Here is a 23,519-nt window from a genome sequence, read left to right on the forward strand (position 1 = left end):
GTATTGCTCAGCCTTTAAAAAAGAAGGAAACACTACCACATGTCACAAATGGATAAACCTAAAGGTAATATATGAAGTGAAATGAGCCAGTCATAAAAAGACAAATTCCCCTATTTGAGGTATGTAAAGTAGTCAAATTTATAGAAACCCAAAACAGAAGTGTGGTTCCCAGAGGCTGGAGAGAGAGAAATGGGAAGTTGTTAAATGGGAAAAGAGTCTCAGTGTTGCAGGATGAAAAAGCTATAGAGATGCATAACAAGGTGAATGCTCGCTAATGCTATCAAACCGTACACTTAAAAATGGTAAACTTGAAAAAAAAATGGTAAACTTGATGTTTTGCTTTCTTCCTCTTTCCTTTTTCCTTTTCCTCTACCAATCTTCCCCCAACTCAAAATATATGCACTGAAACAATAAAATAGAGGAAAGAAAAATGGGTGTTCTACTCTTCTCCCTTTACAGTTCTCTACAACAAGCATTAGTTTTAGTTCAGAAACAATGAGGGAAAAATTGAAGGGAAGCTTGATGCCAGGCTTCTAATTTTGGAGAATCAGAACATTTCTTCCGGTTCAAGCTCAGGCTGACAAACCTACCAGGCTATAGGGAAATATATTCAAGTACCCAAGATCTTTAAAACCAATTTAGAAATTAATTTCAATAATAAAATATTACTATGCTCTCTCGCATTCACAGTTAATGAAAACTGATCTGAAATTAAAGGCAAAAATAAGAAACACATCCACATAACATTTTCTTTAATAACCAATGAAACAAAAAATAAAACATCTCACAAATGATAGCTATTCCATTAGAAAATACTTCATTCTACAATCTCTTTGAGTTATTTTTCCATCAATTTCATCAGGTTTTGTTTCTTCGTTTCTGTTTGGGTGGAAAGTCCCATAATAAACAATAAGAAAAATAATTCCAAGGACAAGAGTAAGAGCTATAGTGATACTGATGGACATAAAATAGTCTGAATTAAAAATAGAGACTGGAGAAACCCAGAACACAACCAATATCCCCACTGTGGCCAGTACCCTTACAATATAGTAACAAAACATTGGACATTTGGTATTCTGTCCCTTAATATTAAAAAATGTAAAGATAAGAATGAATCCAACGACAACCCTATATAAGAATTCCATACTTATAGAAGCGCAAAACTGAGTTTGCTTTTTAAATGCCCACAATATCCCTAAAAACCAAAGAAATAACAACAGAAATAATGCAATCTTAACATCTAAGAATAGAAGAAGTACAATACTCAGCTTCCAAGATAATAATGTAAACAACTTATAAAAGAGGTATGTGAATTTGGGACAGAATCCATTAAGGAGATTTTTATCAGGCAAGGATTTTCTTAAAGCTACTTGATAAGCAACAGTCGACCAAGAAATAGCACAGCAAGAGACCAAGATGGCTGCATCTATAAAACAAAAAATAAAAAATAGATATATTATTATAGGAAACCGCAATGTTAAATTACTAATGTCATACATGTTTTAACTGTATATATATAAATGCCCACAAACATATCAGGCACTTTATATACTCATCTAATCCTTTGAAATAGATATTAATATTCCCATATTACATATAAAAGAATTAATGCTTAGAAAATATACAAATGACTTAAATCACATGGCTAGCAAGTTGCAGAGAGGTGAAATTTGAAGCTAAATCTGCCTGATTCCAAAGTCGGTGTAATTACATGCTATATCAGACTGCTTTATAAGATTTTAAATAAATTTGCTACATAAATTTTATTGACCAACTGTTATAATGGAATCTGCACACTCTAAAAGTTCTCTAAAAGACTATAGCTACAGTCCTAGTTTCTTCAGGTTTTTTGGCTTTGACCTTGAACATATACTTAAATCACCAAGAGATACCATAATGGGGGGTGGCAGTAGGAAGGGAGGGAAGGAAAGAGGGAGGTTAAACAGAAAACTTAATGTAAGTATAAGATATCAACAAGCTCAATTTCCCATTTAAGATGATGAATCAAATGAACAAATATATTCTAAAACTTATAAATTTCTATAGGCTTGATTTTTTTTGAATATTTTCTTTATTTGAGAAAGAGGAAGTACACACATTAGTGAAAGAGAGACCAGGGGCAGAGGGAGAAGGAAAAGCAGGCCCCCTGCCGAGCAGGGAAACCCGGGCTCCATCCCAAAGGCAGCCCCTTAACCTACTGAGCCACCCAGGCATGCCAGGCTTGACATCTTTAATCTTCACCCGATTTTTCCCCAACAAATAACATAAGTTCATTACAACTTTGAAAAGGCATGCCATTAGCCCCATCAAAGCTTAGAACTTTTAACTTTTATAAAACTGAAAGTAAAGACATTAGAGAATTAGAAGGAATTTAAAGCAGAATACAAAATGCTATTCCTTCCCATTTAGCTTCACTGGAGATCTATATATTATGATGAAAAGGCAGACTTAAAATACATTGATGTGTTGAAGAAGATTATGATTTTAAATGCCTTTGTCTACTTTACTGGTAATAGCATATTCCTTCTGAACCACACTGGACTTTTTTCCTTCTTCTTTGATTCAAACATTTTAATGAATGCATTGCTGTCCCCTAATTGTCCTATGATACGTTTTTTCTAATTAGTTTTAACATCTACCAAACTACTGCATACACACAATTGAACACAAAACAAATTAAGAAATATATATAATTTAAGATTTTATTTATCCGGGATGAGCACTGGGTGTTTTTCTGTATGTTGGTAAATTGAACACCAATAAAAATTAATTAAAAAAAAAAAGATTTTATTTATTTATGAAAGACAGAGAGAGAGAGAGACAGAGAGAGACAGAGAGAGACGGAGAGAGAGAGAGAGGGGCAGACACAGGCAGAGGGAGAAGCAGGCTCCATGCAGGAAGCCTGGATGCGGGACTCGATCCTGGGACTGCGGGATCACGCACTCAGCCAAAGGCAGTCAACCACTGAGCCACCCAGGTGTCCCAAATATATATAATTTAAAAGCAGTAAGGTCTACCCCTCCTCTCAGTCATAACCCCCAGAAGAAATCACTATCAACTCTACTAGCTGTTCTTCTGACATTTTATTTGTAAATAAAAACATACACCTGTTCTATTTCTTACTTTATCTGCTTTAGACAGAGCTTATTGATTTTCTATTTGGAAAGAGGAAAATTTAGCATATACACACATAAATATACACCTTCTTTGCATTTTCCTCTCCTTCCATCTGCCCAACAGAGTAACATCACAATTTTTGATAAAAGTTAGTATTGGGTGTTTATCTTATTATAATTACATAAATATAGCTTTTTTTTCCTGCCCAGCCAAGTATTACACTAATATACTTCCTTTCTTTTAAAACTGTTCACTGTTCCTTTGCTTGCTTAGTTTTTCATAACTCTATTTATTGGGAAAATCTTCAAATTAATTAGTAAAACACCCCTATATACACATCTATTAGTTCTTTTTTCTTTTTTTTTTTTTTTTAAATAGGACCCTAACTAGTCTAAGGTAGCTGTTCTCAAGGTTTGCTTCCTGCTTTCCTAGAATGTCCCTTCATGTCTCTTTGGTGTTGACTTCCTGTTTCCTGTTTTCATGTGTTTCTTGCTTTATTCTCATGTTTTGACCAAGCATTCTCCAGATATTCCTGAGAGAAGTTGTACCTAAGCAAAAACATTTGAGATCATGTCTGTTTCAAAATGTTTTTATTTACCCTCACATTGGATATACAGTTTTGTTAGAAATAGAACTGAACGTTTCAAAACATGGGATGCCTGAGTGGCTCAGCCAGTTAAACATCTGACTTGATTTTGGCTCAGGTCATGATCTAGGTACTAGAATCAAGCCTCTGTGCTCAGTGTGGAATCTGCTTGTTTTTCTCCCTCTGCTCCTCCCCCATATGCTCACTCTCTCAAATAAATAAAATTCTTTTAAAAATGGTAAAAATGTTTTCAGGGCACCTGGGTGGCTTGTTTAGTTGAGTGTCTGCCCTCCACTCGGGTCAGGGATCCTGGGATTGAGCCCTGTCTCTACTCCTACTTACTCTCTATTTTCCTTTGGTATATTGAAGTGGCTGTAGTCCTTCTGGAGATCTAGCTAAACAGAAACTGAGTTGAGAATACACTTAGTTTAGTTTAAGGAATATGTTCCTAAGATCGGTTTGAATAGTTAAGATTAATAAGTAACAAAGTTAGGATTCTCAGTTTGCCTGATATTAACACTTCATTATATTACCATCAACAGGCCTATGATTACTTAACATTAAGGGACAATGATCTAGCCTTATCCAGTTGACATTAGTTTGACACTATTTCCCATTTCTTACTAATCTACCTGCTCTAACATATTTGATCACTTAGCTAGCCTAAAATTACACTCTATCCAAAATGAATTCCTTGTCTTTAACAAACCACATCTTTACATATTTCGCTCAGTCTGTAATGACCTCAAAGTATGCATATAGATGATTTCTCTGAGTTGACATTACTGACACCAGTGAAGAAAACCCAACACTCCCAATATTCACTAATGAAACATCAAAAATAAACTAGTACTGTCAATTCAAATAGTCTCTAAAAATAGTTACTTCATCCCAAAAAAATGTGATATACTCTGATCTTATAGCACGTTACTAAAGAAACTGCCAGTGTTTTTCCCAAATTTAATAACAATCCAAAAAATAAATATGATATTAATAACTTGTGAAGTTGAAAGGAACTTTTCTAAGTTAAAATGATAAAAAAACAAATTTCAAGCAACTATGCTAAAAAAACAGATTGAGGGGCACCTGGGTGGCTCCGTCAAATTAAGTATCTGACTTTGGCTCAGGTCATGATCTCAGGGTCCTGTGATTGGGCTCCACATTCAGCAGAGTCTGCTTGTCCCTCTCCTTCTGCTTCTCGCCTAACCCATGCTTTCTCTCTCAAATATTTTTTAATAAATAAATAATAAAATAAAAATTAAAAACAGATTGAATTTTTCTATTCTCTCTACAAAATTATATAATAAAATTATTATCGAAAGTCAATTAAAGACTAAAGTCATATGCAGCCAAAAAATTGAGGTATTAAAATAATAAAAGTATATTACTTTTCTTCCTCTTGTGAAATTTGTGGTATTTGTCAGCTTTATATCTGTAATTGACTGTGATTTATTTTATTTAAATTTTTACTTTCATACCTTTTATGAACTGAACTGTGTGTCCCCAAAATTCATATGATGAAGCTCTAACCCCCAATGTGACTGTTTTAAAATAGTGTCTTAAGGAGGTAATTAAGGTCAAATGAGGTCATAAGGGCAGAGCCCATGTCTGATAGGACTGGTATCCTTATAAAAACAGTAAGAGGCAAGAGATCTTTCTCCATACACAGAAGAAAGGCCATGTGAGGACACAGCAAGAAGGTGGCCATCTGCAACCCAAAGAGAGACCAACTCTGCTGGCACCTTGATCTTAGACTTCCAGTCTACAGAAATGTAAGAAAATCTATTTCTGACTGTTAAGCTGTATAATTCTATTACTGTAGCCTATACATACAATATCTAATTTGTTTTTATATTATTTTTCTTAAATGGGCCTGAGTGTTTTAGTCTTATACTTCAAAAAATCCAGATCCACCTTTACCTTTTTTCTAGACTGTACAAGGAATTTAAAAACACTTTAACTCCACTATCTTCTGCCTAACATGTTATTACTCTTATACTTTCCTTCTTTTTCTTAACCACATAGCATTACTTTTATTTTACACAATCTTCATTTAGATTTACTCACATATTTACTATTTTCTCTTTATTCCTTCTTGCATCTCGGAACACCTCTATTCTGTATGAAGTACAATCTTTGGAATTTCCTTTAGTAGTGATATGCTAAGGCACAGATTTCTATTTAGTTGCTTGTGAGATGAAAGGCTTCCTGAATCTGTAGGTAGGTGACTCTCATCATTTCTGAAATTTTTTTCAGCCATTAATTTTTTAAATATTACCTCTGTTCCATTTGTTCTCTCCTCTCCTTTACAGACTCTGCTCAGATGTATATTAGACCTTCTCATCCCACCCTCCATGTCTCTTAATATCTCTTTCATATTTTCCATCTCTTTGTTCCTATAAACTATAATCTGGATAATTTCTTCTGATCTAGCATTGAATCACTAATTGTCTATATAGTTATGTCTTATCTAAGTTTTTAATTCCAATTCTTGAATTTTTTCATTCTCATAAATTCTACTTTTCTTTTTCAAATACACAATTCATTTTTTATAGCTTCCTATTCCACATTTTCAAGTTTATCACTTACCTCTCTCAACACAATAAGAAACATATCTTATATTTTGCAACTGCTAATTTCCATTATCTAAGGCTTAAGCTAAAGGCTTAAATTTTTTTCTATTTCTGCTGATTCTTACTCATGATGCTTTATATATTTTGATGATATAAATTACTGTAAACCATGTTTCTTGGAAAACTATTTGTGAAGATTATTTGAGGCCTAAGAGAAAGTGAATTCCTCTAGGGAGAATTTATATTTGTGCCAGACAGCTAGGATCACTATCACATATAGTTAAAGTGGCCACTCTATATTCATAGCTTGGCTTTTATTAGTTTTGGGGGGTTTTGTTTTGTTTCGTTTTGGACTAGCCAAAGATGAGAATTTTGATTGCAAAACTGTTATATTGTTATGTTTCCCTGCTCTACTTAGCAGCAAGGCAATATTCCTTGCTGTCTATTCAAAGTAGATAATGAGGTACAGTAACTTCACACTTTTCCCTGAGAAGGGTACCTTTTGGCGTACAGTTTTACAGATCAAAATTTTCTACTAGATGTCCCTCCTTTATGAGAACTCTGAGTTTTGTCTTCAGTCCTCCACACACTGGAAGCTATCAAAATTTAACCTGCTATTAATTGGTTTGGTTAAAAAAAACCCTCCTGGTATAAATGTCTTCAGAGTCTTAACCCTGCTGTGTTACCATTTTCATATATTTTGGCCTACTGTATCAGACTGTTTTATGGTTTTATGAAGACTTTTGAAAATATCCAATTATTTTACATATTTTCAGAGGGTTAATTCAAGTAATTTAGCCTTTCAGTGGTAGAGTTTATTTGAATAATCTTAAGTTTTCTAGCTGCTTCACACCTTCTAAGCATTTGTTGATATTCTGATCTATTCCACTCTCCATTCTCTTTGTCCTTGTGGGTTTATACTGCTTTTTACTCCTTTTCTCTCCTTTTTAGTATAATTTCAGGAAAGTGCAAAGATAAAAGAATATGTCCAGTCTTCTAAAGTACTTCTATATATAATCTGATTTTTTTTACATTTTGATTATTCTTCCTGATTGTCAAAACAATATGTGAGTACTGTAGAAAATCTAAAGTCAGAAAAGTGTAAAGATGAAATAAAATCATTCATAATCCTACTGCCCAGAAGCAGCCACAGTTGACATTTTTGCATGTTTTGTTCCAGACATTCTTTAATTTCTCTGTATCTTTAAAAGAATGATAGAAAATTTCATAACCTTTTTAACTAAATTTTATTTTAGAATTACTTTCCTGTATCATTAAAAGTTATCTATAGGGATGTCTGGGTGGCTCAGTCCAGTAAGGATCTGCCTTCAGCTCAGGTCATGATCCCAGAGTCCTAATATCAAGCCCCACATTGGGCTCCCTGCTTCTCCCTCTTCCTCTGCTGCTCCCCCTGCTTGTGCTCACTCTCTCTGTCAAATAAATAAATAAAATATTTTTTTAAAAAGTTATCGATAAATACTATTTCTAGTGGCTATATAATTTTTATATTAATAGTCTACAACTAGATTTATCATTTTTTGCTATTTTTAACTAACACCTCAACTTCTTACTTCAAGAAGAAACTGAAGGATGAGAACAGAACCATAAAATAACAATAGCTGTTACTGGATCCCATTGCTGGTCTGGATGCTGTATAGTACTTGGAGTCATTCAAAGATTTACCATAATATAGGCTGTAAGCTCTAAATGTTGAACTTCTAGCTTCAGGAATGTATGATATAGAACTTTTAATTCCAAACCCACAAATTCTTCGCAACAAGGAAAAAAAGGTCTCATAAGTAGGTCCTCTTTGGTGTCTTACAAAGTAAAGGTAAAAATACTAGAAGGGCCTCAGTCTAGAGGTTTATAGGAAGTTGGAAACAAGAAGACTGTTTGAGGGAATGAACTGATCTCACAGGTGACTCTAGCATAGAGGGAACTCTAGGGAAGATGATAATCTGCTCCTCTGAGATGAATTCAAGTCTACAGAGAACCAGAGTCATTAATAAAAACTGGGACTATTATTTAGCAAATAGTTTTTTTTAACATCTCAAATTAAATACCTAAAAACTTTTTTTAATAGAAATACTAATTGTCCTTTAAAAATGAACATTTTACCCTAATGAGGAAATCTATAGAAGAGCAATATATTGGCCAACCTAAAAAATTTCCATTATTTTGTGGCATTTGCATTTTGACCTAATGATTCCAATTCTGGGAATTTACCCTATGGATATATTTCACAAATGCAAAATGATTCCTGCATAAGATTACTCATTGCAGCATTTTTTTACAATAGTAAAATACTAGAAACAACCTAAATTAACAAATATGGGACTTGTTAAATAAATCATGCTATATCCATAATTTGCAATACTATGCAGATAATAAAAATGAATGAGAAAGCTCATTCTGTACTGATATGGATAGATCTCCGAGACATACCATTAAGTGCAAAAACAAAGATAGTTTTTATGTTACCATTTCTATAAAAAAGAGGAAAAAATATAGGCTTTTAAAGTTTTTTCTGGAAGAATCCTTAAAAATTTGACAATAATAGTTTTCTTTCTGGACAAAGGAGGAATAGGAAGAAGAGGGAGACAAAATGCCTTCATATACTTTTTGATATTTCCACAATGTACTTCTCCAAAAAAAGAATTCTAAAAAGAAAAAGTATAAGAAATATTCTAAAATATGCCAGAGTTAGGCAGTTGATGGGTGCCTGGGTGGCTCAGTCAGTTAAGCATCCAACTCTTGATTTTAGCTCAGGTCATGATCAGGGTTGTGAGATCAAGTCCCCCATTGGGCTCTGCATTGGGCGTGGAATGTGCTTAACGATTCTCTTTCTCCCTCTCCCTGTGCCCGTCCTCTCCACACACACAAAAAAAATTTAAACCAAAACGATCTCGGTGCATCCATTTAACAAAGGGTGTTAGGAAAGACTTACACTGACTGAAATTTGCTTGACCAAGTTCCAGAAAGGTGTAGAGCTGCAAAACCAGTTGTGGGCAGCCTTCCAGGTAGGTCTCAAATAGCCTGAGCATACTCAAATCAGTCATTCTGTCTATAACTTCTTTATGTGAATCAATTTGTTCTTCCATGAAGTTATCAGTTTTGCTGCTATTTTTGAAAGCGACATTATAACCATTTTTCAAGGCAAACCAATACCTGTAAACACAAACATTTATCTTCAGTAAAATATTCTTTGTAACATGTACGTTAATATATATAATAATTTTGGGAAACGTAATGTGTTTAAGTACAGAATTTTCTGAGGTGTCTGGGTGGCTCAGTCAGTTAAGCATCTGCCTTTGGCTCAGGTAATGATCCCAGGATCCTGGGACTGAGCCCTGCATCAGGCACCCTGTTCAGCAGGGAGTCTGCTTCTTCCTCTGCCTCTGACCCTCCCCCCTGCTCGTGTTCTCACTCACTCGCGCGTGTTCTTTTTTATTCATTCTCAAATGAATTTTTAAAAAGCATAAAAAATAACTTTATAAACTTTAATTGGATGTTTAATAGCCAGTGTATGCTAGCACTGTTAAGTATATATGATCTCAATTCCTCTTCACATAATTATGTGAGAAGAGTATGTATTGTTCCAATTTCATAGATGAGAAAACTAAGGATAAGAATGATAGAGGATTCACTAAAAGTAAAGGGCAGACCTAGACTCCAAACCTAGATTTTACAATTCCTAGTTTTAACCACTACTTTCTGAGAAACAAACTGCAATTTTAAATTCATGCAATTTATCTTAACTACAAGACAGTTCTTACAATGTCAAAGTTGAAGATGAGACTGAATCTAGCAAACAATTGCTCAGTATCTACAAGGTGCTAGGCTCTTTGATTATCCATCCTAGAAAGTATGTAATTTCTCAAAGGCTTTTAAAACATCCTTGCTCAGGCTCTTCTTATTTTAAAGAATTTTAAAATGAATATGAGTTACTGTCATACAAGTAAAACTAATAATAAACCATACTGAGACACTTATTTAGAAGAAATTTGGGGCAAGCAACAAGGCAACCAGGATCCTGGCCCAAAGATTATCAAAACTCCATATTCCTCAGTTTTCTCACATATAAAATAAGGGCAGTGATATATATCTTGTTTCAATCTGCCCCATCTGTCAATGTTTCCCATTTCAGTAAATGGTACTAACATTTACCATATTGCTCAGACCAAAAACATGGAAATAATTTCCAACTCCTTTTTTTTCTTCATACCCTAAAAATTTCCTCAGCAGGTTCTCTTGGTTCCTGGTTCTATCTTCAAATAGATCCAAATCTAAAAACATCACACATCATAACTTCCACTGCCTCAATCCTAGTTTAAGCAGCCAACATCTCTGGTCTAGATTACTTCAATAGCCTCCTAACTGGTCTCTCCCATTTCTAATTCTGTTCCCTATGCATCCTATTCTGTGCATAGCATCCAGACTGAACCTGTTCAATGTAATTCAGATGTCACTCTGCTCAAAATGTTCTGCTGATTTCCATCAAACTTAGCATAAAACCCAAAGTCCTTAATATATTTTACAAGGCTCTTCATAATCTGCCTCACATACACACTACCCCTACTACCTTTTCATCTGCTCATTTTTCTCACACTTCCAGAATACCAGAATATTCTTCTTGATGTTTCTCCCAACTTAAAAGGCCTTTGTCATTGCTACCCCCTCTTCCTGGAACTCTTATGAGTCTGATGTGGGAGATGCTGATCTAGGAAGTTCTACACATGCGTAGCACCATCTCCCGTGAACACCCACCCATGAGAAGTCATGCCTGATCTCTACTTCTATAGAGATCACGAAGAGACTAAAAAAAAGAGTAGGCTGCTGCTAAAAAGAGGGTGACCAAGGAAGAATTTCAGGGGGAATAGACTGCTCCAGCTGCTGAGTTTATTACTACTCAACCTGAAGTAGTAGACTGGACTCTTGTGAAGGCATGTAGCTGCCCTCTGTGCCTACTCAGCCGTTAGCTGCTGAAGACTGGAGCACTTAGCCTGCCACTGAAGACTGATCTTCAGCTCCCACTGCTCAGGCCACTGAATGGGTAGGAACAACCACTGAGTGGTCTTAAGTTGCTCTTCCACAAACTTTTTCTTTTTTAAGATTTCATTTATTTATTTGAGAGAAGGGAAAGAGAGAAGGAAAGAGAGAGCGAGCACGAGCAGGGGGAAGGGGGGCAGGGAGCTTGATGCAGGACTTGATCCCAGGACCCTAGGATCATGACCTGAGATGAAGGCAGACATTTAACCGATTGAACCACCCAGGCACCCTCTTCCACAAACTCTTAAACAAAATGGAAATAAGCTGACAGAAATTTAAGAGTTTCTTTAAAAATGAAAATTTAAGGGGTGTCTGGGTGGCTCAGTTGGTTGAGCATCTAACTCTTGATTTCAGCTTGGATCATAATCTCAGGGTCCTGGGATCAAGCCTCTGGACTCCGACTCAGCACAGTGTCTGCTTGTCCCTCTTCCTCCCTCTGTGCGCACGCTCTCTCGCTCTCTCTCTCTCTCCTTCCCTCTAATCTTAAAAAAAAAATAGAAAATTTAAAAAGAAACAAAATTTACAAACTTACTCCTTAATTCAAGTCTCTACTCAAATGCCACTTGACATATTACTTACATCTTTACCTCCTGACAAAAATGAAATCTACATGAAAGCAGGGACTTTGTTTTGTGCATTGCTATATCCTAATCAACTAGAACAGCTGGTACATAGTAGGTTCTCAGAAAATACTGAATGATAAATAAATGAAAGCTTATGTTTTTTTCCATAAAGATAAAAAGAGAGTACATAGGCAAGAGCTTTGAAAAGTTGGAAGTAAATCACAAATATAAGATATTCCTATTGTAAACAAGATGTAGGCATATATGGGTATACAAAGATTCATTATGTGGCAAATAGCAGTATATATTTCAGGAAGTGAGTAATTTGGATGATGTGATGAGCATTGGGTGTTACATGCAACTGATGAATCACTAAGTTCTACCCCTGAAACTAATAATACAGTAAATGTTAACTACATTGAATTTAAATTTAAAAACATTTTAAGTAGTATATTTTTATCACAGTTTTAAATAACATCGTCCATTATATTCAGTGTGGGCTAGACGCCAAGGCAAAAAGTCTACAAAAATGACAAAGATGTGATCTCCACCTTCAATGATCTTATGACTTATTAGGAAGGTCAAGCCTGTAAACTAGTAGCTGCAATATAAGGCAAAAGAAATAACTACTCAATAGGAGTGTAATTACTGTGTTGTAAAAGTAAAGAAGAAAAAAATAATTATCACCTAGGATTTATAGGTGAGATTTACAGGGAAAGTTGCATTTCAGTCTTTTCTATTTGGCAAAACAGGAAGTTCCCATACATATATTATATAATACTATTACGTAACAGATGTGGTTCCTGTTCTTAAAGTAGATTATAAATCGATAGGATAGATACTATCCTATTAAATAGGATTGAAAAACTTGAAATTTTCACAAACATTAACAGGTGCATACCCACAGGATAAAGTGGGAGAGGCAGGAAAGCACAGTGGCTAAGAGTACAGATTCTAATAAAGCCAGAATGCCTGAGTTCAAAGCCCAGCTCCATTCACTTCCTCAGTTAATCATCTCTGTTCCTGAGTTTCCCCATCTGAAAAATGGAAGCATTCATCATACCAACCTCACTGAATTGTGGTGAGGATTAAAAAGTTAATACATGTAAAATGCTTAGGGCAGCCCAGGTGGCTCAGCGGTATAGCGCCGCCTTCAGTCCAGGGCGTGATCCTGGAGACCCGGGATGGAGTCCCACGTCAGGCTCCCTGCATGGAGCCTGCTTCTCCTTCTGCCTGTGTCTCTGCCTCTCTCTCTCTCTCTCTCTCTCTCTCTGTCTCAATCTCTCTCTCTGTCTCTATGAATAAATTTTTAAAATCTTAAAAAAAAAAAATATGCTTAGACCAGCACCCGGCACATTAATTAATGTGACTGTTAAACAAGAACAACAACAAAAGAAGAGCTGCTGGGGATCCCTGGGTGGCTCAGCAGTTTAGCGCCTGCCTTTGGCCCAGGGCATGATCCTGAAGACCCGGGATCAAGTCCCACATCAGGCTCCCTGCATAGAGCCTGCTTCTCCCTCTATCTCTGCCTCTGTGTGTGTGTCTCTCTCTCATGAATAAATAAAATCGTAATAAATAAATAAATAAAACCAAGCTGTTTATAGATATGCACATTAACATTTCCAGTGACTTCTGGGGAGCAATTTTCCCAATTCTGTAGCAATTAATGGAAAATCTACACAAAGTCATGCTTATCTAAGGATGATTTCATTGAAAAGGGGAGTATGAGTACAATTTTTTAGTCAGTAAGATATTGTTTCAGTATCTATGGGACAAATGATGAAGAAGCCAAAGGGGGGGGGGAGGGAACTTTTTTGACATATTTTCTCACAAAATATTCTTTTATTTGAGATAAAAAGGCACCAGCTTCCACTATTGGTGGATTATTTTATATCAGGCTAATCCTCCCACTGATGACAGTGAAAAATTCTAGACAAAATATAAAAGAAAGCAAAACACAGAAGAGAAACCAAAAGTAGGAAGAAACGAAAGGGCATTCAATTTCCATTTCCTGGAAGAAAGGGCATCATACTGTATGAGATACACATTTATCTGGCTTTTCCTCTTGAAGACATTCCATAGCCCAAAGGTCACAAAACAGATACAGCTCAAGCAGAAAATCAAAATATTACTAGCCCAAAGAATCAAAGGACTGAGTTTGAATCTGCCAGAACAGTCAGAAATTAAGGGGAAAGAATCCCAGAAAAGAAGCCACAGAGTAAAGAACCCCAAAATCTAAATATACTTTCCTCAGATCCATGGTTGACTCTACTATGTCTGGGTGGGATGAGACGCTAAGGAACTGAGGAAAAATGGCCAAAAAGAACCTGAGCAAAGATTTCAGCAGCTAACACAAGTAGGAGTCTAGACTTTGACAAGTTAGAGGGGCTTGGTAGATACTTCAAGCAACCCAAAAGTTTTGGAGTTTGTTGGTCTGTTTTTTTTTTTTTTTTTTACTCTTTAGAAGACCGTATTTCAGGTCTAAGAGATTTTTCCTTAAACTAAGGACAAAATCAAAATACACCTTCCCTAACAAAACCTAAACCAAGCCTCTGTAACACAAGGTAATCTGTCAATAATGTAATATCTGCTTTCTCCCTCAGTGGAAGATATAAGAAACCAGTCTCTACAAAGTGTCAATCACAATAGCCACTACACAATAAAAAATAATTTGACATGCAAATAAACAGGGAAATGCGACTTATACAGAGGAAAACAGTTAACAGAGAATATCAGTTAATAGAAACATACCCACAGATGGATAGAGGACATCTTAGATGACTAAGATGTTGAAATCAGCAAACTAAAGCACAGAATGAAAAAATTGGGGAAAAATTTCATAGAATCTCGATCACACAGGTATACACAAGTCCCAAAAGAAAAAGAGAGAGATGATGGGGCAGAAAAAAAACTTACTTGACAAAATACCAGCAAAAAATATTTCTAAATTTGATCAAAAACTACATACAGATACAAGACGTTCGAAGAACCCAAAAAGTAAAAACAAAAACAAAACCATACATAGGCCCATCATACTCAAATTGCTGAAAATCAAGAATAAAAAGAAAATCTCAAAAACAGAGGAAAAAAGACACATTCCATCCTGGGAAACAATTAAGAATGTTAACTGACTTCTCATCAGAAACAACAAAAACCAGAATACAACTCTATCAGTAGTCACACAAAATGTAAATAGATTATTAAACACTTCAACTAAATGATACTGTCAAACTGTTTTTAAAAAATCAAGATTCACCTTTGGTGATTTGCAAGAGACTCTCTTTAAACTGTTTTTGATAAGATAAGAGAAAAGAAGGGTCATATCGGGATCCCTGGATGGCTCAGAGGTTTAGTGTCTGCCTAAACCAGGCGTGGCGTGATCCCAGGGCATGATCCTGCAGTCTGGGGATCGAGTCCCACATTGGGCTCCCTGCATGGAGCCTGCTTCTCTCTGCCTATGTCTCTACCTCTCTCTCTCTTTGTGTCTCTCATGAATAAGTAAATAAAATCTTTAAACACACACACACACACACACACACACAGAAACACAAAAAAGAAGGGTCATATCATGATGATAAGAATCAATTCTTCATGAAAACATCTCTATGTACCTAATAATGAAGCTTTAAGATACCTAAAGCAAAAACTGTCAAAAATAAAAGAAAAAAGGCAAATCCATAAACTTAGTTGAGGATTTTAACACTCGTCTCTCAGTAATTGAAAGAAAAAGGTGGCCAAAAAATATATTTATCAGTAAGGATATAGAAGATTTTAATAACATTATCAACTTATTTGTCCTAATTTACATGTATAGAGCACTCCATTCAACAATGGCAAATTATAAATTCTTTTCCAATGCACACGGCATGTTCACCAAGTGAAGACTATATGCTGGGCTTCAGAACAACCTCAATAGATTTAGGAAGGCTGTAATCATACAAAGTATGTTCCCTGACCAAAACAAAATTAAATGAGAGATCATCAACAATAAGATATCTAGGAAAATCCCCCAAATACTTAGAGTTTGCAATAAAAGGTCCAGACCCTAAAGTTTCATAAATATTGCAACCTAGGAAATTTGAACATTACTAAAGGACCTCTCTCTAAAGAGTTTCAGATAGAAAATAAATAAGAAAAAGAGTTCAACTGTTTAATGCCCATTTAAGAAACTCTAAGAAGAAGGAAGAAGGGATCAGTTGGAGGAGACTCACCTCCCATTTTACTGTTCTATATAATTTGAACTTTTTTAATAATGTATTTAAAAGGAGGAAAAATAACATCCATATTTTAAATAATTCAAATGTCTTTCATATATCCATCAAAAGGAAAGTCTCCTTTGGTAAAAAAGGCTTTATCACAAGCCATACATAAAATGGAAATGCAAAAGTGTCATCTAATTTATATTCTGGAAAATGAAATGTTCTTCTCTACAGACCCCTGAGCAGTAACAGCATACTTAGTAACAACAGGCACTTATATCTAATAAATAATTCATGTTGATACTACTTGTCTTTCATCTACCAACACAAACTCAATTTAGCTATCCTATAGGGAAATGAATCCATAATTTAGTATATCTCAAGTTTTTCTATATTTGGTTTTGCACAATCCCTAAGATAATTTGGCCCATTTTTACTCTTAAGTTTTGCTTATTTCTTGCTATTTCAGTATTCTGACACTTCCTACACTAAAATACAAAATAAAGACAAAAAGAAGGAAGCATCTCTGTTTATCTAGCTAGCATTTTTTATTTTATTTATTTATTCATAGAGACAGAGAGAGAGAGAAAGGCAGAGACATAGGCAGAGGGAGAAGCAGGCTCCATGCAGGGAGCCCGACATGGTACTCAATCCCGGGTCTCCAGGATCACGCCCTGGACTGAAGGTGGTGCTAAACCACTGAGCCACCCGGGCTGCCCTAGGTGCCCATTTTTCACTAATAGCCATCCTAATTCAATTTTTCCTTTTTCCTTTTGTTTAATTATTTGAACAGGCAAAATATTCACATAACACAAAAATCAAAAAGTTCTTTACTGAAAAAACTTCATCCCACTCCTACGACCCCAATCCCCAGTTTTCACCCTCCTCTACGACAGGAATTCACTGTTACTAGTTTCATGTATATCCTTCTAGGGCTTGTGCATATGCAAGCAAATGCAAGTATATAAGCCTTTCACCACCTTCTTTTACACAGATTGTAGTATATCATACCTGATGTCTGCACCTTTCTTTTCACTTAAAAATACATCTTAGACAGTCTCTTCAACAAATGATGTGGGGAAAACTGAAGAGCAACATGCAAAAGAACAAACTTTCTCACACCATATGCAAAAATAAATTTTAAATGGATTAAAGACATAAACATGAGACAGGAATCCAACAAATTTCTAGAGGAAAACACAGGCAGTAAACTCTTTGACATCAGCCAAAGCAACTTCTTTCTAGATAGGTCTCCAGAGGCAAGGGAAACAAAAACAAACTACTGGATAGGTCTCCAGAGGCAAGGGAAACAAAAACAAACTACTAGCAAATCAAAACAAAAAGCTTCAGAAAAACAAAAAACAAAACAAAACAAAACAAAAAAAAAAGCTTCTGCACAATGAAGGAAACAAAACAAAAAGGTAGCCTATGGAATGGGAGAAGATATTTGCAAATAACATATCCAATAAAGGGTTAGTACCAAAAATATATAAAGAACTTCTCAAACTCAACACCCCAAAAACAAATAATCCAGTTAAAAAATGGGCAGAAGACACGAATAGACATTTTCACAAAGAAGACATCCAGATGCCTAAGAGACACATGAAAGATGTTCTACATCCCTTAAAATCAGGGAAATCAAAGCTACAATAAGATATCACCTCACACCAGTCAGAATGGCTAAAATTAATATGACAGGAATCAGGTGTTGGTGAGGATTTGGAGAAAGGGAAACCCTCTCTTTCGCTGTTGGTAGGAATGCAAACAGGTGCAGCCACTCTGGAAAACAGTATGGAAGTTCCTCAAAAAGCTAAAAATGGAACTACCCTACAACCCAGCAATTCCACTACTAAGTATTTACCCAAAGGTTATAAAAATACTGATTCGAAGGGACACATGCACCCTGTTTATAGCAGCATTATCGACAATAGCCAAATTATGAAAAGAACCCAAATGTCCATCAACTGATGAACGGATAAAGAAGATGTGGTGTCTGTGTGTGTGTGTGTATATATATATTACTATATAATATATACAAAAATTCATATATATATGAACATTACTCAGTCATAAGAAAAGAATGAAATCTTGCTATTTGCAACAACATGAATAGAGCTAGAGAGTATTATGCTAAATGATGTAAGTCAGAGGAAGACGAATACCATATGATTTCACTCATATGTGGAATTTAATAAATAAAACACATGAACATAGGGAGGGGGGAAAAGGCAAACTAAGAAGTAGACTTTTTTAAGATTTTTTTTATTTGAGGCAGAGAGAGAACAAGCAAGAGGAAAGACAGAGAAACAGACTCCCCGCAGAGAGCCTGACATGGGGCACGATCCCAGGACCCTGAGATCATGACCTAAGCTGAAGGCAGCCACTTAACCAACTAAGCCACCCAAGCACCCCATATTAGATTCTTAAGTATAGAAAACAAACTGATGGTTACTGAAAGGGAGGTGGGCAAGAAAGATGGGTTAAACTAATGATGAGTATTAAGGAAAGCATTGGTGATGAGCACCAGGAGTTGTATGTGAGTGATGAATCACTAAATTCTACACCTGAAACTAATATTATACTGTATGTTAACTGGCTGAAATTTAAATAAAAACTCGGATAGAAAAGAAAATACATCTTGGAGATCTATTTCAGTACATAAAGTATTTAAAATTCCTTATAATAGCTATGCAGTAGCCCATTGCCTTAGATATACCCTAAACTCTACCAGCAGACATTTAAACTGTTTCCATTTTTTCACTTTTACAAAAAAGTGCTATGACTGAAAAATTGTATGCATACGTCATTTTACATGTATGCAAGTGTGGTAAATTCCCAAAGAGGAACCTCTGGCCTGAAGGTATATGCATTTTAAATATAATCAAACTGCACTCCATAGAGATTGTACCAATCCATATTCCCATCAACAAAGTATGAGAGTAGCTGATTTCCCATGCCTTCCCAGAGCGTATATTATCACTTGGATTTTTGCCAATCTGATAAATGACAACATATCAGTGAATTTTTAATCAGCATTTTCTAAAATTATGAAGGTTTACCTTCTTTCACACAATTTAAGAGCCACGTGCATTTCAATTTTTATGCACTATCTTACTCTTTTCCCATTTTTCTATTGAAAATTCCCATTTTTTATTCTATTTCTAATACATGTTTCTTTTACTTTTGACTTCAGAGGCTCTTTAAATATTAGAAGTCTATAGGGATGCCTGGGTGGCTCAGTGGTTGAGCATCTGCCTCTGCCTCAGGTCGTGATCCGGGGTCCTGGAATCGAGTGCCGCATCAGGCTCCCCGGAGGGAGCCTGCCTTTCCCTCTGCCTGTGTCTCTGCCTCTCTCTCTGTGCCTCTCATGAATAAATAAAATCTGTAAAAAAAAAAAAAAAAAAAATTAGAAGACTAGCCCTTTGTTATAAGTTGCAAATGTTTTTCCATTAATATTGCTTTGTTTTTGTTTTTGTTTACTTGGGGAATTTCTGCTTTTGTTTACTGACGTGCATTTTTATACATGCATTTATTGACAAACCTATAATTTTTATAGTTTGTGGGCTTTGAATTATGGTTAGAAACTCTTTCCTGATTCCAAGGTTATAAAGGAATCCTCTGTTTTCTTATAGTACTTTTTTTTTTTGTTTTTTTACATTAAATATTTAATTCAATTGGAATTTATCCTGATGTTTAATATCTTACCTAGAAGTATAATCCATAACATGCAATCTTAAATCATCCCCAACTCTAAAGTTAATCAAAACTTTATTGTTCTTATGTTGTATATACTTGGTATTACATATTTTTTTTTAAGATTTTTATTTATTCATTCATAGAGACAGAGAGAGAGAGAGAGAGAGAGAGAGAGAGAGGCAGAGACACAGGCAGAGGGAGAAGCAGGCATCATACAGAGAGCCTGACGGGGGACTCGATCCAGGGTCTCCAGGATCATGCCCTGGGCTGCAGGCAGCACTAAACCGCTGCGCCACTGGGGCTGCCCACTTGGTATTACATATTGTTTTACAATATCACTTCTATCATACATTGTTTTACAACATTACTTCTATTCTGGTGCTTTCTACAATCTGTGGTCTTTATATGGCATATAGACAAAAAATTCTTTTATCATTGTAGTTTGGACTTAGAGGGGATGGGTAGGGCTACTCTGGAAACAAAACTCTTCCAATTTATCCTTTCAGATATCCTGTCTAGGGGGAATTAGAACACATATTTTGTCACATTAAAGACTGGGAGGCTGAAGACATAAAGCACAACATTTTTAAGTTTTCTCAATACCCAACTCTGTTTCTATCATGCTACTTTAAAAAAAAAAAAAGACTATTTATTCATGAGAGGCACACAGAGAGAGTGGGTGGGCAGAGACACAGGTAGAGGGAGAAGCAGGCTCCATGCAGAGAGCCTAACATGGGACTCAATCTCAGTTCTCCAGGATCACACCCAGGGCTGAAGGCAGCACTAAACCGCTGAGCCACCCGGGCTGCCCTCTATCAAGCTACTTCTAAAGATTTCACCTTCATCACAGAATAGGCTAAACCGTTTTCAAGATTATGTGCCACGCCAGAGTATGGGCTAATAATAAGCCTGACTTCCATATGAAGGTCCAATTAAAATTTACATTGGCTTCCCCCCCCCCCCCGAATTGCTACCCAGTTGTTCCAAGCAAAAAATCAGTAAGAATGTAGAATCTCTATATGACACTATCAATTATGTTTACTAAATTTATAGAATACTATAACCAACAACCACAGAGCACATATATTTCAATTACACATAAAATTATAAAAATGGAGCATATGCTGGACAATAAAACCAAAATATATTACAAAAGGCTGAAATGTTAAAAGTACATTAACTGATCATAAAAGAATTAATCAGAAATCAATATTAAAATATCTATAAAATGGGATGACTGGGTGGCTCAGCAGTTAAGCGTCTGCCTTTGGCTCAGCATGTGATCCTGGAGTCCTGGGATCAAGTCCCACATCTGGCTCCCTGCTTCTCCCTCTGCCTATGTCTGTCTGTCTGTCTGTCTCTCTCTCTCTCTCTCTCTGTGCCTCTAAGGAATGAATAAGTACGATCTTTTTAAAAATTAAATTAAAAAAATCTACAAAAGACCTGAATACCTGAAAAATTTTTTAAATACAGCCTAATATTTGGGTATAAAATTAAATCACAAGGAAAGCAAAGCAAAAAACAAAAACAAAAGAAAAGAAAAAAATTTTTGAAATGATTAATAATAAAAACACAACATACCAAAATGTCTGGAATATAGCTAATTCAAGCGTTTGGAAAATTTTTATAGATTAAATGCTTTTATTAGAAAATGAAGGATTAATAGTAATAATACAGGTTTCCACAGAAATGAACTAAAAAAAAGAAAACCAAAGCCCTAAGTATATAGAAAGAAGAAAATTATAAAGATAAAAGCAAATTCAATGAAAAAATAAAGGACAAGGAATAGAAAAAAAATTAACAAACACAGAATTTGGTTCTTTGAAAAGACACAAGAAATTGATAAACCTCAAACAAGACTGCTTAAGAGTGGGTAGGAGAAAGAGGGTTAGCGAACACAGAATATATAGATAGCAAGCAAGCATATAAAATGATGTTCACATTACATGTCATTAGGGAAATGTAAATTAAAATGAGATACCACTACACACCTGTACAAGTGATCAAAATCCAGAATACTAACATCAAATGCTGACAAGGATGTGGAGCAATAGAAACTTTCAATCACTGCTGGTGGGAGTATAAAATGATATAGCCACTTTGGGAGACAGTTGGGCATTTTCTTGTCAAATTAACCATACTCTGACATGATCCAGCAATCATGCTCCTTGGTATTTATCAAATTAGTGAAGACTTATGTCCACATAAAGCCTATACATGGGTATTCACAGTGACTTTATCCAAAATTCCAAAACTTGGAAACAAGGTATCTTTCAGTAGGTGGTGAATGGATAAATGACTTGTGATACATCCACACAAAGGAATATCATTTAGTGCTAAAAGAAATGAACTATCATCCCATAAAAAGACACAGAAGAATGTTAAAGGCTTATTACTGAGAGAAGCCAATACGAAAAAGCTACAATATTCTGATTCTAACTGTAAAATGTTTTGGGAAAGACAAGACTGCAGAGACAGTAAAAAGATCAATAGTTGCCAAAGGTTAGGGAGGCAGTAGGGAAATAGAAAAAGCCCAGATTTTTAGGACAGTGAAACTATTACATATGATACTATACAGCAGATATATGTCATTACACATTTGTCAAAACCCCAAAACATACAACCCCAAGAATAAACTCCGATGTAAACTATGGACTTTGGGTGATAATAACGTGTCAATATAAGTTCATCAATTGTAACAAATCTACCATTCTAGTGAAAAATGTTGCTAGTATAGAAAGCTGTTGGTGGTGAGGGAGCAGTTAGGGATATATGAGAACTATACTTTCTGCTCAATTTTTCTGTAACCTAAAACTGCTCTAAAAAATAAAGTCTACCTAAAAGGGGGAGAAAGCATACATGACTTCAAGAAGTATTATAAAACTATAGCAATCAAGACAGTATGGTTTTTCTTTCCAAATGACATGCTTATCTATGTAAAAAAAATCCTAAGGAGTTTACAAACAAAAGCTACTGGAACTAGCATGTTTCTACAAAAAAGCTACTAGAATTAATAAGCAAGCCTATCAAAGTCATAGGATAAAAGATCAATAAAAAAACAAGTACAAATGAAGAATAAAAATCACGATCATCTCAAAAGATGCAGAAAAAGCATTTGACAAAGTACAACATCCATTCATGATAAAAACTCTAACAAATAGGGCATAGAGGGAACATATCTAAACATAATGAAAGATAAATGTAACAAACCCAAAGCTAACATCGTATTCAATGGTGAAAAACTGAGAGCTTTTCCTCTAAAATCAAGAATACAAGATGTCCACTCTCATCACTTTTATCCAATAAATTATTAGAAGTCCTAGCCACAGAAATTAGACAAGAAATAAAGAGCACCTAGATTGGTAAGAAAAAAAGTAAAACTGTAACTATTTGCAGATGACATGATGCTGTATATAAAAACCCTAAAGACTCCACCAAAAAACTGTTAGAACCAACACTAATGAATTCAATTGTATCTTGCAATAAAGTTGCAAGATACGAAACCAATATACAGAAATGTGTTGCATTTCTACACACTAACAACAAACTAGCCAAAAGAGTAATTAAAAAACAATCCCATTTATGATTGTATCAAAAAGAATAAAATACCTAGGAATAAATTTAGCCAAGGAGGTGAATCTAACCTGTACTCTATAAACTGTAAGACACTGAAAAAAGCACAACTAAAAAAATAAAAAATAAAAAATAAAAATAAATAAAAAAAATTAAAAAAAAT

At 35.2% G+C, this 23,519-nt stretch overlaps 1 protein-coding gene across 6 annotated transcripts in view; it reads right to left on the reverse strand.

Annotated features, from left to right (window-relative positions):
- Positions 1–735: 735 nt before the first annotated feature.
- Positions 736–23,519, reverse strand: part of XKR9 (XK related 9) — a 36,894-nt gene continuing 14,110 nt past the window's right edge. For 5 of the 6 annotated variants that reach the window (XM_026012452.2, XM_072734534.1, XM_072734535.1 and 2 more), the window contains 2 exons: positions 9,224–9,444; positions 736–1,426 (listed from right to left, as the gene is read on the reverse strand). In XM_026012452.2, the coding sequence (XP_025868237.2) occupies positions 798–1,426; positions 9,224–9,444 (850 nt within the window). In that variant the 3' untranslated portion in view covers positions 736–797. Of the gene's footprint in view, positions 1,427–9,223; positions 9,445–19,268; positions 19,470–23,519 lie in introns of those variants that run through there. The other variant, XM_072734538.1, reaches the window with a different exon arrangement.

This window comes from Vulpes vulpes, chromosome 13 (genome assembly GCF_048418805.1).
Source record: "Vulpes vulpes isolate BD-2025 chromosome 13, VulVul3, whole genome shotgun sequence".
Classification (NCBI taxonomy): domain Eukaryota; kingdom Metazoa; phylum Chordata; class Mammalia; order Carnivora; family Canidae; genus Vulpes; species Vulpes vulpes.